This window comes from Malaclemys terrapin, chromosome 1 (assembly GCF_027887155.1).
Source record: "Malaclemys terrapin pileata isolate rMalTer1 chromosome 1, rMalTer1.hap1, whole genome shotgun sequence".
Taxonomy (NCBI): Eukaryota; Metazoa; Chordata; order Testudines; family Emydidae; genus Malaclemys; species Malaclemys terrapin.
The window spans coordinates 342,496,343-342,512,053 of NC_071505.1; the positions used below are offsets into that span (position 1 = coordinate 342,496,343).

The 15,711-nt window shown below is 42.6% G+C and overlaps 1 protein-coding gene across 3 annotated transcripts in view; it reads right to left on the bottom strand.

Moving 5' to 3' along the window:
- POLD3 (DNA polymerase delta 3, accessory subunit) overlaps positions 1-15,711 on the bottom strand; it is a 43,618-nt gene that overhangs the window by 9,309 nt on the left and 18,598 nt on the right. For 2 of the 3 annotated variants that reach the window (XM_054015898.1, XM_054015900.1), the window contains exons 7-11: positions 14,078-14,150; positions 11,738-11,900; positions 10,295-10,404; positions 1,331-1,425; positions 1,019-1,097 (exon numbers count right to left, since the gene is read on the bottom strand). In XM_054015898.1, coding sequence (XP_053871873.1) covers positions 1,019-1,097; positions 1,331-1,425; positions 10,295-10,404; positions 11,738-11,900; positions 14,078-14,150 — 520 coding nt within the window. The remainder of the gene's footprint in view (positions 1-1,018; positions 1,098-1,330; positions 1,426-10,294; positions 10,405-11,737; positions 11,901-14,077; positions 14,151-15,711) is intronic. The other variant, XM_054015899.1, reaches the window with a different exon arrangement.

The following is a 15,711-nucleotide window of genomic DNA, read 5'->3' on the forward strand; positions in this document are numbered from 1 at the left end:
TAAAACACTAGCTGTCGAGCAAGGTTTTCATTTTCCTTCCAAAAATCTTAACGGTCCTATCTGGAGTCAGGAGTGCACAACACCCCATCATGCAAACTCAACGAGCAATTCTCAACAAATCCGTTTCCCTCTGACAAAAACCTAGTACTAGAGCCTTTAGCTACTATTGAAGCCAGTTACTTTCCTGCTAGCTTTAGCTTTCTTTATAGGAGATATATAAAACCAGGACCCGATCCCTCTCCTGGAATAAGCCGAGCTCCCTGGATTCCATTCAAATCAACAGGGGTTGAGGACACTCAGTATCTTGTACAATCAGGCACACGTTGTGTTTAGTATAAATAATGCTTCTGCCAGTTTTTCAAATGTAAAGAAACTTTATAAACGTTACCTAAATCTTACAACACTCTTGCAAGGTAGGGAAATAGGTGCCTTGCTCAAAATCACCGAATGCATCAGTATCAGAGCTAGGTTAGAATTTAAACATGCCAGACCTGCCTCCTCCCAGTGGCCAGAGAACACAGGACTGCTAGGAACAAAGGATTTGCTTTTTAGAGTTTTAAATCCCAAACATGCTGCTTGTTGCTCTTCCCCAGTTTATTTGGGGTATTCCGCGTTATACTGAGGGCCAGATTCATTGGTACAATCCAGCTGCTCCGGAGCATTCTATCTGCTTTGTGTCACCAATTAATCTGACCCATAATCTGAGGCATTTTTTTTTTTTTAAAGGTATACACTTTTGAAAAGGAGGGAAAGTGCTAGTGCTGGTTATAATGGTAGGAAAGAGGGAACAAAAGAAAACATTCAATGACAACTTCTCTTCACCCTCCTCTGACAGAGGGACAGTTACAGTGCAGGAAAGTGGAGTTGGAAGCCTTAGAGCTCAAGAAAAGAAGAATAAAGTGGCACTGTGGGCCCCTTCCCTGGATAGGTTTGGTCTGTAAAACTTGCAAAAAAACCAGTGACTCTTCAATAAAGTGAGCCCTACTTGTGGGTGCGGGAGAGAGTTAGCTATTCTTACCCATGCAGCCTTCATCATCCACAAACGTTTTGGATTTCAGCACGCGCTTCCGTTTCCGCTTCTTCCCTCCTGTCGAAGCCTGCAGGGTATCACAAGAGACCAAGAGTTAAGGCAGGGTGCGTGTAGAGAGCTTCTATGGGCATGATCACCAACAGCCAAATGTCCGTCTCGTTATCAAAGTCAGGTCTGACAAACCATCCTCCCTCCCCCAGAACACCCTCCAGTCTTGCTTCTGCAAACACTCTGGATTTCCCCACTTTATCAAGACAAAAACATATATAAATGCAAGTGATCACCATAATGTGCCTTTACCTCAATGGTTGCTGGTTCTAGTTCAATCTTCAGTGCAGGCTCTGGAGAAGGCAAGGGGGGGTTAGCTTCTTGAGGTGTGGGAGATACTGAGACATCTGCCAAAAGAAAAAGAGCTGGACATAGTGATGGCATTTGGGACAGTGTCCCCGTATTGGCTTGCAGCATTTCCCATGGCATTTGTTAAGTACGTTTAGCCCTTGCCTGTAAAGTTGCTGTCTTATTAAAGTCAGGGAAAGATGTTCCAAGTTGCATGCCTAAAGTCAGGTATCTGAATCCATGTTTAGGCCCCAAGTGACTGGCTAAATTGTCAAAGGAGCTGCAGACCCCCAGTTCTCAATGGTCGGAATGGAGGAAGTGTGTGCTCAGCACCTTTGAAAAAAATCAGGCACTCACTTCAGACCCCCCTACTGGAATATTTTAGCATCAGTTAATAGCTATATATTTCAAGCACTGACAGACCCTCACAATGGGAGGCAAAGCAATTTTCTGCTAGAGGCACTTAGGAGATTCTGAATTCCCAATTCAGTGAGCAACCTTCACTAATTTCACTAAGTCACTCAATTTCTCTGTCTCTACCCATGGGTACAATGGATGTGACACTTACCTCACCAGGGTACTATGAATCTCAAACAACTAATGCTTATAGGCGCTAAAATTCTTTGATTAAAGGAACTATTAAGGACAAGTTACTATTATTTGATCTAAAGAGCTCACCAAAGGACCTCTCTCTCCCCACCCTCCCATTACAATGGCTAGGTAAGAATTATTTCATCTGTTGGTACAATCTTTTCAGCGTTTATATTATGCAGTAGATGGGTGGGGAGGACCTAGCAGTGGCGCAAGCTTCAAATTGCAAATGGAACAAAACCTGATGCTGTGCTACCTTCCTGAGAGAGCAGCAGCAGCATTGGCGCTTCCCATAACTTTGCCAGACAGAAGCCAGCAAGGTTCGTAGTCATGTAAGAGATCTGGGTTCGGCAGAGGGAGAGAGGTGTGAGCGGGTCGTGAGTTCAGCGCAGGGCAATGGGGAGAAGTGCCTTGTATCACTCAAGAAGCACCGGTCTGACTAGCTTATGTGGCTGTAAGAAGAGTCCTCTTCAGCCCAATGTGAGGCTTCAAACTGCTGCTATGTGAGGCTTCAAACCTGGGGAGAAGTAGCGGGGGGAAACCTCCTCCTCCAACCTATTGCTTAATAAGAACAATGGAAGTGTTGGCTGGGGGGGGGCACAGTTCCTTCTGGGCTTCACCTCCTCCTTGCCTCTGCTGGCCGTAGAGCAGCATGCATCCTGGATCTGTAACGATCCCAGCTGATTAGGTCAGTGTTAAGAGTTCTGACTGTGCCAGGCGTGTGGCCAACTGACCTTCATAGGTTAAGCAGGGCTCAAGTGAAAACAGCTGGCTGCCAATGTAAATAATAAATTACATTCTTCAAACCAGGACTCGATCTCATAACTTCTCCAGTGACTGAGACACAGAAATACGAACAGCGAGCAGGATCACATGACTCGGTATTTCAGCTTGCTGCAAACAATCGATATGTGGCAGGTGTCGTGCAAACACCAGAACCTCACGTGACAAAGTGGGAACTTTCTTAATGTTTTGCATGAATACTGTGCGTGCCCCAGCTTCCCCTTGTGTGTTGCACAAGTATCTAGGTGGTGAGACAAGGGTATGTGATCGTGGCAGAGACCCTTTGAGGGCAGGTCTGACTGCTGTAGAGCTCGAAGGAGCTGGCTGAAGGAGCTGGAGACCAAAGAGAGATGCCCGGTAAAGAGAAAAAGGACGGAGGATGGGCAACTGGGCGTGGCTGAGGGAGGGCTCCTGGCAGCTGGGCAGTCACCTGGTTTGGGACTCAGGGGGATCCAGAGCCCTGCCCTCCACCCCCTCCCCCAAGATGGACTTTGTTGAACCTTTCTACTTTCTCTGCTAACAAGAACTGTTATATGCTGTATTCCAGATGACTAATAAACCCGTCTGTTTTACAACGCTGGCGGAGAGTCACTGCTGACTGGGGAGCTGGGGGTGTATGGCCCCTTCAGGGGGCACGTAAGGCTTCCCCAGGTGTCCTATTCAGGTGGACTCGCTGCAGGGAACTCATGGCGTAAAACGCATGCTGAACACTCTGAGATCAGACCCAGGAGGCAATGAAGCCAAGGAGGCTCGCCCTAGTGAGTGCACCCTGCGGGGTGCCACCCTACAGGAGGGTCCTGTCTGAGCTTCATTCAGAGCGGTTCCAGACACCGAGCCTCTTCACCCATGACACCTAATCACTGATCTTTTCTGCAGGTGCTACCTGCTGAGATAGACAAAGCTCGCTACTGGCCTTTCCCAGGTGAGAAGCTGCAGCAGTTTCAAATTCTCCTCATTTGCAATTATTCTGAAAGTAACTACAGTCTGGAAAACTCCTTTGCCAGGCTTGAAACATTCACTAAAGGCTAGCCAGAGGACTAAACCTACTAGCATAAGAACCACCATACTGGGTCAGACCAAAGGTCCATCTACCCCAGTATCCTGTCTTCCCATAGTGCCCAATGTCAGGTGCCCCAGAGGGAATGAACAGAACAGGTAATCATCAAGTGATCCACCCCCTCCCCCGTCACCCATTCCCAGCTTCTGGCAAACAAAGGCTAGGGACACCACCCCTGCCCCTCCTGGCTAATAGCCATTGATGGATCTGTCCTCCATGAAATTATCTAGTTCTTTTTTTAACCCTGTTACAGTCTTGGCCTTCACAACATCCTCTGACAAAGAGTTCCACAGGTTAAATGTACGTTCTGTGTAGAAATACTTCCTTTTGTTTATTTTAAACCTGCTGCCTATTAATTTTATTTGGTGACCCTTAGTTCTTGTGTTATGAGAAGGAGTAAATAACACTTGCTTATTTACTTTCTCCACACCAGCCATGACTTTATAGACCTCTATCATATTCCCCCCTTAGTCATCCCTTTTCCAAGCTGAAAAGTCCCAGTCTTATTAATCTCTCCTCATATAGCAGCCGTTCCATACCCCTAATCATTTTTGTTGCCCTTTTCTGAACCTTTTCCAATTCCAATATATCGTTTTTGAGATGGGGCGACCACATCTGCCTACGATATTCAAGATGTGGGCATACCATGGATTTATATAGAGGCAATATAATATTTTCTGTTGTCTTATCTATCACTTTCTTAATGATTCCCAACATTCTGTTCACTTTTTTGACTGCCGCTGCACATAAGTGGATTTTTTCAGAGAACTATCCATAATGACTCCAAGATCTCTCTCTTGAATGGTAACAGCTAATTTAGACCCCCAAATTTTATATGTATAGTTGGGATTATGTTTTCCAATGTGCATTACTTTGCATTTATCAACATTGAATTTCATCTGCCATTTGTTGCTCAGTCGCCCAGTTCTGAGACATCCCTTTGTAGCTCTTCCCAGTATGCTTTGGATTTATTTATCTTGAGTGGCTTTGTATCATTGGCAAAATTTGTCACGTCACTGTTTACCCCTTTTTCCAGATCATTTATGAATATGTTGAATTGGACTGGTCCCAGAACAGACCCCTGGGGGACACCACTATTTACCTCTTTCCATTCTGAAAACTGACCATTTATTCCTACCCTTTGTTTCCTATCTTTTAACCAGTTACTAAACCACGAGAGGAACTTCCCTCTTATCCCATAACACCTTACTTTTCTTAACAGCCTTTGGTGAGGAACCTTGTCAAAGGCTTTCTGAAAATCTAAGTACACTATATCCACTGGATCCTTGTCCACATGCTTGTTGACCCCCTCAAAGAATTCTAGTAGATTGGTGAGGCATGATTTCCCTTTACAAAAACCATGTTGACTCTTCCCTGACAAATTATGTTCAATATATGCCTAACAATTCTGTTCTTTACTGTAGTTTCAATCAGTTTGCCCGGTACTGAAGTCAGGCTTACCAGCCTCTAATTGCTGGGATCACCTCTGGAGCCCTTTTTAAAAATTGGCTTCACACATTAGCTATCCTCCAGTACTCTGGTACAGAAGCTGATTTAAATTATAGGTTACAAACCACAGTTAGTAGTTCTGCAATTTCACATTTGAGTTCCTTCAGGACTTGGTGAATACCATCTGGTCCTAGTAACTTATTACTGTTTAATTTATCAATTTGTTCCAAAACCTCCTCTAATGACACCTCAATCTGGGACAGTTCCTCAGATTTGTCACCTAAAAAGAATGGCTCAGGTTTGGGAATCTCCCTCACATCCTCAACTGTGAAGACCAATGCAAAGAATTCATTTAATTTCTCCGCAATGGCCTTATTTTCCTTGAGTGCTCCTTTAGCACCTCGATCGTCCAATGGCCTCACTGGTTGTTTAGCAGGCTTCCTGCTTCTGATGTACTTAAAAATTCTTTTGCTATTACTTTGAGTCTTTGGCTATCTGTTCTTCAAATTCTTTTTTGGCTTCCTAATTATATTTTTACACTTCACTTGCCAGAGTTTATGCTCCTTTCTCTTTTCCTCACTAAGATTTAACTTCCACTTTTTAAAGGATGCCTTTTTGCCTCTCACTGCTTCTTTTACTTTGTTGTTTAACCACGGTGGCACTTTTTTTGGTTCTCTTAGTATGTTTTTTAATTTGGGGCATATATTTAAGTTGAGCCTCTATTATGGTGTCTTTAAAAAGTTCCACGCAGCTTGCAGGGATTTCACTTTTGGCCCTGCACCTTTTAATTTCTGTTTCACTAACTTTCTCATTTTTGTGTAGTTCCCTTTCTGAAATTAAATGCTAGTGTTGGGCTGCTGTGGCGTTTTCCCTGCCACAGGGATGTTAAATTTAATTACATTATGGTCACTATTACCAAGCGGTCCAGCTATATTCACCTCTTGGACCAGATCCTGTGCTCCACTTAGGACTAAATCAAGAATTGCTTCTCCTCTTGTGGGTTCCAACACTAGCTGCTCCAAGAAGCAGTCATTTAAGATGTCATGAAACTTTATCTCTGCATCCTGTCCTGAGGTGACATGTACCCAGTCAATATGGGATAGTTGAAATCCCCCATTATTATTTTGTTTTTTATTTGTATAACCTCTCTAATCTCCCTGAGCATTTTGCAGTCATAATCACCATCCTGATCAGGCGGTCGGTAGTACACCTTTACCCCGATATAACGCTGTCCTCGGGAGCCAAAAAATCTTACCGCATTATAGGTGAAACAGCGTTATATCGAACTTGTTTTGATCCGCCGGCGCGCGCAGCCCCGCCCCACAAGAGCGCTGCTTTACCGCATTATATCCGAATTTGTGTTATATTGAGTCACGTTATATTGGGGTAGAGGTGTATATCCCTGCTGCTATATTATTCTTATTCAAGCATGGAATTGCTATCCATCGAGATTCAACTGTACAGTTTGGTTCATTTAAGATTTTTACTTAATTTGATTCTATGCTTTCTTTCACATATAGTGCCACTCCCCAACCAGCACGACCTGTCCTGTCCTTCCGATATATTTTGTATTACTGTGTCCCATTGATTATTTTCATTCCAACAAGTTTCTGTGATGCCTATTATATCGATATCGATATCCTCATGCACGAGGCACTCTAGTTCACCCATCTTATTATTTAGACTTCTTGCATTTGTATATAAGCACTTTAAAAAACTGTCACTTTTTAGCTGTCTGCCATTACATGATGTAATTGAATGGTATTTTTCATTTGACTGTTTCTCATCAGATCCTACCCATATTTTATCATCTTCCATCCTCTCCCCCTTACTAGGACATAGAGAATCTCCATTAATAGATCCTCCCCTAAGGGATGTCTCTGTCCGAACCATTTGCTCCTTCACACCTGTCGGCTTTCCCCCAGCTATTAGTTTAAAAACTGCTCTACGACCTTCTCAATTTTTAGTGCCAGCAATAATCTGGTTCCATTTTGGTTTAGGTAGAGCTCATCCTTTCTGTATAGGCTCCCCCTTTCCCAAAAGTTTTCCCAGTTCCTAATAAACCTAAACCTCTCCTCCCTACACCATTGTCTCATCCACGCATTGAGACCCTGCAGTTTTGCTTTTCTAACTGGCCCTGCGCGTGGAACTGGAAGCATTGCAGAAAATGCTACCATGGAGGTCCTGGACTTCAATCTCTTACCTAGCAACCTAAATTTGGGTAGGGGTGTGATCTGTTTACTGATAGTTATACCAGTATAAAGGTGCCTTATACCAATACCGGGTAATACGCTTCCTGAACTGCAATAAGCTATACAAGTATAACTGCATCCACCCTAGCGAGGGTTGTGACACTAACTAGACTGATAAAATCAAAGCAGCAACACTTTCTAGCCTAGACAAAGCCTAATTTGACAAACTGATTATAACTGCATTGCTCAAGTGAAAATCTTCTAAACCAAACAGGATTCGAACAAGGAGGGAGCTTGGATTCACGAAACACTGGAATCAATTATATTCTTGTTCTTATACACACACTGAATGTTATGCATTACTGCGGATGACACACTGCTCTTGTCTGAGTATTCCAATGAATTCCAACCCTTCCTTGTTTTTAAATCAGATTTGATTGAGAAGGTCTTTGCCTAGGCAATAAAGGCACCAGTCTTCTGGATTCAAAACTGACTGGGGTTGGCTACAAACAATTTAAGTGAACTTGGGCAAAAGGGGAAGAGGAGTAGCACTATGCCAAGACTATTTACAACACCTATGAACTACATATTCAGAGACAGGATACCAGGCCAGATGAACCACTGGTCTGATCCTGTGTGGCAGTTCCTATATTTCTAATTTAATTAAGAGTCTGGTGATGACATTCTTAGAGTAAAGAGACAATGAACAGAAAACTGAAAACAAAGGAAGAACAGCTGAGGGCATTTTTTAGAGATACCAAGACAGGAAGAAGAGAAGACACATATCCCTGGATCAAATTTTGAGGGAAGTGACAGGATAGTGTACCCAGAAGACCTAACTACCCAACGTATAATAATCAAGAGCAGATATTGAATGAGAGAGACCAGAAGAACTCTAATGCAGAAGAGACACAGAAGTGTTGGTGTACAGCAAATATGATGCACTTACAATGCAATATAGCAACAAAAAAGAGGCCAACGGAACTTTGGGTTACATCTGTACAGCAATGGAATAGTCTCTTTCTTTGGCTCTACTGGAAAGAACCTTGAAATAATGCATTCGGTTCTGGTCACTTTCTTACCACAATGATATTGACAAATTGGAAGAAAATCATAGAAGAGCAACAAAAATGATCAGGTGGCTAGACAGGCTGATTTTAATCTTCCCTCATAAGAGCTATGTAAAGCAGCTTGGGAACTAAAGGGAAAGACCAGATAATATGAAGATGTAAATACCAAGGAGGGTGAGTAGGGTTTTGTTTTGTTTTTTAAAACAGTGGTACAAGGAGTTGTATTTAGGAATAATGTGACTAAATTAAGAAAGGGAAAATTATGATGGAACATCAGGAAAAAGTCCCCGAGAGATTTAATCAGCCTGAGGAACAGTTTCACAAGGGAAGTGGTAGAAGTCAAATCATGTGGGACATCTAAAACTAGATTGGACAAAATGTGAACAAAGAAAGCAATTCTGAATTAGCAGGAAGATTGACAAGATAATCTAAGAGGTCTTTCCCACCTCTAACTTTTATGACCACCTCTATTCATTCTCGAATACTGCACAGTATTTCTTATAAAGCAAGAGTATCAGTTCTCATTCTGTATTTCAACCCTTTTCCAATACAACCTAGTATATGTTGTACCTTTTCTTGTTGTTGTGCACTGAATGATGGCTTCATTCATTTTTCAACAACCTCCAAATTCTATTCCTGATTAGCTCAATGAACGACCGTTTCATTTAACACACATTCCCCAGTTTGGTTCCCAATTATCTACACTGAACAGCATCTGTCACCTCAAATACCCAAATCCTTTGGAATCTGGCTGTGCTGTTCCTCGTTACAGGCCCCAAAGTTCTGTGCATTCAGCTTCTATCAAAGTCAATGAGAGCCAAAAACACTCAGCATGTTGCTGGGTCAGGCTGTATTGTTTTGCCTCCCATTTCTCTATTATCTGTATTCTTGAAAGTCTCACTTTTAGTATTGCGTCTGACGAAGTGGGTATTCACCCACGAAAGCTTATGCTCCAATACTTCTGTTAGTCTATAAGGTGCCACAGGACTCTTTGTCGCTTTTTACAGATCCAGACTAACATGGCTACCCCTCTGATACTTTCAGTATTGTCATCCAAACCATTTCTATAAACATTATGAATACTCAGGATCCTAAAAACTAACTCCTGGGGCACCCTACTTACAATTTACTAAATGAACTGGTTATGACACTGAGGAGGGCGCTATACCTTTCACAGGATATCAAAGAAACCACTTTGCACAAAGTTAGTGCAACTGACACAGAGTCAGGTCTGAGCTAAGCTACAATAAGACCAAATTACTTGGGGCCTCCAGAATGCACATTGAGGTGGCTTGTGGGAAAAATATTGAGGGAAACTCAGACTGCAGCCACTTGCATGGATACTGGGCCCACAAATACTTCTCGGGTCTTCCAAATTATTCCCTCAACTGTTACCACCACCCAAAGCTGTTAAAGTCATCTCTCAGGCTACGTCTTCACTACCCGCCTGAATCGGCAGGTAGAAATCGATCTCTCAGGGATCGAATTATCGCGTCTCGTCAGGATGTGACAATCGATCCCCGAATCAACGCTTGTACTCCACCAGCACAGGTAGGAGTAAGCACCGTTGACAGGGGAGCCACAGAGGTCGATTTGCCGCCGTCCTCACAGTGGGGTAAGTCGGCTCAGATACGTCGAATTCAGCTACGCTATTCGTGTAGCTGAATTTGCGTATCTTAAATCGACTCCCCCCCCGTAGTGAGGACGTAGCCTCAGTAATATGGTCAAAACAAGAACACCTGTTCCAGGTTTCCTTGGTTAGTTTCTTGTAATCACATCTTCTTACCTTCATCTTCACTGCTGTCAGACTGAGGTCGTTTGATTCGCCTCCTCTTTTTCTTCAGATTTTCATCCTCTTTCTCCTCGTTATCAGACATATCCATCCTCTTCGCTCTACTGGCATAAAGGAACAAATTGAACATGCTTCACACCTCTAAGTGTGCTTATAAAAATATGACACACAGATTTAGGCAACTACAATGTTCAAATTACAAGGAAAACAAGTACCTCACAGACATCTCCAAAATGCACAACTAAGTATGTAAGTGGATACACACATGCGCGCGCACATGTACGGACTTTATTTATGTATTTTTAAGATTATCCTTCTCACCAATTCCCAGCTCTTCATATGGTGAACATTTCTCGAGCACCCCTCCAGTGCAGCGTGCAGAGGGGTTTGTCTAGAACCTCATCTCGCTTGACCAAGGTAGCCTGGCAGGAGTGCATTACCGACCTCGTCACCACAGCTCAGCCTTCTAAGAACTAGTGTCCTAACAGAGCCACTCAGAAGTTATTTTGATAGACTCCTTGCCACTGACTATGAGGTAGTGTCTCAGATTTCTGGAGCCATTTTTTAAAGACTTTTTTAATGTAATCGCATTTTGCTACTGGAAAAGTAAAACAGCTTCTTTCTTCTTTTAGAGCTGGCGCGACATGCCAGACTAAAAGCCCTGGAGGCTGAAGGCCTCTGCATATTCACAGAACAGGTAAGCCCAAGTAGTCTTCCCTACACTGCCAAAGTGCAGTTTCCAGGCCCTTGGCTTCTCAAATGAGATGATCTACAAGGAGGCCAATTAGCAGCAGCTGTGACAGTGAGCTGGGTGATGTGTATACCTATGCAGCAGGAAATGGAATGAGACCACCAATTAATTATACCCAGGCCACCAAACAGCCATGAGGCTGTAATGATTTTTGGTCTGTCAGCTTGGGTTGGATTAAAAACACAGGACTGCGCTTAATTTTACTTGGAACATCACCCAACGTAATTCAGTGTCTTAAAAAGCAGCAGTACATCAGTTACTCCAACCATCAAGCAGAACTTCACATGTTGAAAGCTGTCTGTACACATACGTTTGGGAATATAAATGCACCCTGCAAAACAGGTGCTCTTGCCAGCTCCCCAGATTGCTCTCAGGGGTTACCAAGTTTGTTCAGTGTGGGCCACAACTCAAAGAGATTGTCTCGTAGAACACCTCCCCGCCCACTGGTGATTACCTGGACTACCGCCCTACCATTTGCAATTGCATAATGTCCCTACTGTAGCTACAGCTATTGCTTACATGGAAAAGAAATACTAGGAAAGAATTTTAATATATTTTTAGCTGTCTTTAATGCAATTTATGTTGCTGGAAACAAGGATTTGAGCCAGCACCACGTGCCCAGGCAGCTCTCTGCATACCATCAGCAAGCAGTCCTATGGATCAGAGTTTGAAAACCACAGCTCTACCTTCTTTTGTCCTTTTGCTGAATTTTCACAGGCTCCATTTTCTTCCCAGGTTTCTCCACTGCTGCACTGGGGGGTGATTTTGGTTCCATTACCGAAACTAAGGGCTTGGCTACTGTTTTTTCTTCCTTTGGCTGTTCACACTCAGAGCTGACTTTAAGCTTATCTGTGAATAATACAAACAAAGTAAGAGCGCACACTGGTTATTCAACATGGACTGGAAATGACAAAGGAATTAATGAACAGTGTCTGCACTCAGTCAACCAGAGATGGAAGACGTCACTACAGACCACATCCAGAAGCATCATGGGATCCTATATGACCTTACAACTGCAAGCCATACCAGAAAAAGGGCACCACCACACTTCCATATGAAGGGGCAGGCATGATCCCCTCTACTGCTCTAGATGAATCCCTCAACGTAACATCATTTCCATCTTCTGGGTTCAGCTCAGCCACTTCATTCCTATCCAAGTCCAAATATTAGTCAGGTACGAGAAGCAGAGAAACAGCAAAATCCAGGACTGATGAAGTGCAGATGGAGCTGTGTTTAGCTTCTAGGATTGTGACACAGTAGTCCACGATTATTATTTGTATTACTGCAGCACCGAGGAGCCACAGTTATAACCTAGGACCCAGCTGTGCCAGGCACTGTACAATCACAGACTAAAGAGATGCTCCCTGCCCCAAAGAGATTACAATCTAAGTACAAGACAAGAGACAACAGATGGACACAGACAGACAGGGGAGTACAAAGAACCAGTGAGACAATATTGGTCAGAATGATAGGCAGTGGTCTTATACACCAGCAGCCTAACCACAATGCCTTGATTTCACTCAGCAGCCTTACATGTACACTGAACAGGAGAGGCGACAAGCTAAAACCCACATCTTAGATACTTCAAGGAGCAAGAGTAAGTATTCAACAACTGAGTCAACAAAACCTCACGATCAATGGGATCAGAGGCTGCGGACAGCTCTAATAAAATTGCCATCAGCATCTTTCTGGCACCCATCCTTTGGCTCATGCTAAATCAAGCCGTCAGTTAGACGCAGGTCCATCAAAAACAGGTCAGCTGCTTCATCTAGCAAAGTTTCAGTGATCCTAGCTAGGTAACGCATCTCACCTATGACACAAAATGACCATCCGCATGTTGAGCAGCACAAGTCAGAGGACCCAATCATTGTTTGTTATTGCCAGAGTCTTGAGAGAAAGTTTCTGAGGCTAGGGAAGACACATATTAGTTCCCAAGAGCCAAGTCTCTCTCAGCCCCCTTGTTCCTGGCAATGCTGCGCCATCCTTTCAGTCACCAGACAAAGGTTATTGAAGGGGTGTATTCGCAGGAGCTCAGTACCAGAGTAGTACACAGTACACCACACACGGCAACAGAGTAGAGGAAGAAAGTCATTTATTCCAAATTAGTTACCTTTCCATTGTATGTCAGCTTCTCCACCTTTTAGAACACGTTCTTTTGATCTTGGGCTCTTTGTAGATATTAAGTATTTAATTGGATTAATGGTAATAACTGCTCATATAATTTTAAAGTTTATGATGACAATCTCCTCACCTCACACTGTCATACCTTAACAAAACAAGGACTTACAATAGAAACCTAAGCGGATCTCTATCACTATGATCAGACACTACTCTAATATCATTTATTAAATGTTCAATGCTAGATCCTGCATTGTGCAAAATCCAGCAGATTTCTTTCAGAGCAACACTACCCATACCACCCCCAACTTTGTTCCGGAAACACCTCATTGGCTCCTCCTCCTTTTCTTGCTACCGGTGCACATTTGAAGGAAGTCTTACACATTCGCTCCCCAAACCCTTTCCTTTCAGAATCTTCACATGACTTCACTTAGAAAAATCTCCCTCATTCATCCATTCCAATTGTCCGCTCTTTATTAGCCCACAAATGATCTAAATTCCAAGACCGGGTACCTCCTCCTCCTCTGCTTTCTTTCTCAAATCACTACCATTAACACACTCCATGCACAGCAGTTTTCAGGAACTATTTTCAAGTAGTCAGTTCTCCTGCCCCAAAATGCTCATTTTAAATCCAAAATTTTATGCAATAAAAATTCTTCCTGGGTTAAAAATCTGTATAAGTGTCAGCCCAATTGATCTCCACCTAATACGTTTCTAGTATGAAATATTCCACTTACAACTCTCCTATATAGCAAAGAATACACACTTGCTATCATCCATATTTTCACTGCTTCAATACTTTACTAAAACAATGATTTCCTAATGTTCCAAAGTAGGCCCTTCCTACAATTAGCCCACCCATTACCACAATGATTTCAGGAGACAGATGCATATTATATCATGCTTACTCATGGCCGCTTTTCCAAAAAAGTTGCTCATTGCATTCCCTTTGGGTGGAACTTTGCTGCTTACTGTAGTTGCCTGGAAGTAAAGATAAGAGAAACTATAAGACGGTTTTTCATACACAACCAAAATTCTAGTAAAAACAAGAATTAACACAAGGCCTCCACCAAACCTGGCACATGCAGCCTTCAAAATACATAATACTGCAGTCTCTAGATACATAAAACTCACTAATACAACATACTGATTTTCTTCTTGTCAACAGCATGTTTATGGGAAAACAAAGACTGAATTTCTCCATTGCAGAGACTTCATCTTTCAGGGAATTATTAAAGGAACATGGAACTTTTCACTCCTAGGTCACCAGCTCAAGGACAACCCAGATCGCAAAGTCATTCCCATCTGATGGCGGTTCAGCATCATTTACTAAATAAGCTGCTGGGGTTCAGACCGATTCCCAGTGAACCAACGTTCGTATCGGAAAACGCCACTACTCCAATTTGCATTGATTGACAAAAGACCACCCAAATACTGAACGGGCCATGGAGATTTAGCTACCCCATTACAATGACACACTAATAGAACAGTGCAAAGGAGCTTGCACTTCCACTACGCGTGCTATGCCTGTTCTATAAACATACCCAATCTGCAGGGTAAGAGTTTCAAAAGTGCTAACGGGCATTAGATGCCAGAGTCTCATTGACTTGCAATGGGAGTTTACTGCCCAACTCCTTTAGACTCCAAGACCATCAAGCTAGCATAGTTCAACATCCCTAAATTCACTTTGAACCAATGTATGTTCAATTATGAAAACTGACATTGTGAAGCTACCTAACCATTTTTTAAAAATATCCATTTATCTGTCATAGTGTTTTAAAAACCTATCGGCACTACTCTAAATTAAGGTTTAATCTTCCTGCCATTCCTCTCTTAAAAAAAAAAAAGTCTGAATACTATGAGTATCCTACCTTTCTCAGAAGAAACAGGGGATAAGAGTTTAGTATTTTGAGCACATGAAAATCAAGCTGCAAATGCCTCTCTCAGAGTCCAAACTTTAATGACCCTAACATAAGTTATCATCTAGGGAGATGTCATAGATACTCTAAGTTCACATTCCAGTAACTGCTAGGAACAGTTCACTTTTGAGCACTACAGAGGGCAGGAACTTCAGCTGGCATAAATTGGCATAGTTCTACTGGACATAATGACTAAGGCCACCAAATTATAAGTTATCACTATTTAAGAATTGCCCTGACATCAAGACTTTTCAGAAAAGACAGGACAGAGGGCTGAGAGAATAAAAGAACTCAAAGTCTAACAGCAAGGTTTCGTCAGACTTTCCAAATAGACTGAGTTTCTGCAGCCTTTCACTAGAGTGTACTGTTGGTGCAGCCAAAGAGACTTCCCCTTTTCCTTGTCTGTGAATGAACGAACTAAAAATGGATATCAAATATTAAGATACTATATATTGTGTTGTCAGATAGAAGTAGTAGGAAAAATAGAGAATCAGCCTGCATCAACAGTTGTGATTAAATGAAGTTATATGTGTAAAAGGGAAGTCAACTGTAAGTGATACAACTTTAGACAAAATGTTGTGAACTTTAATGACAGGGTTTACCTCAGGGGCAAATCTGTTCGG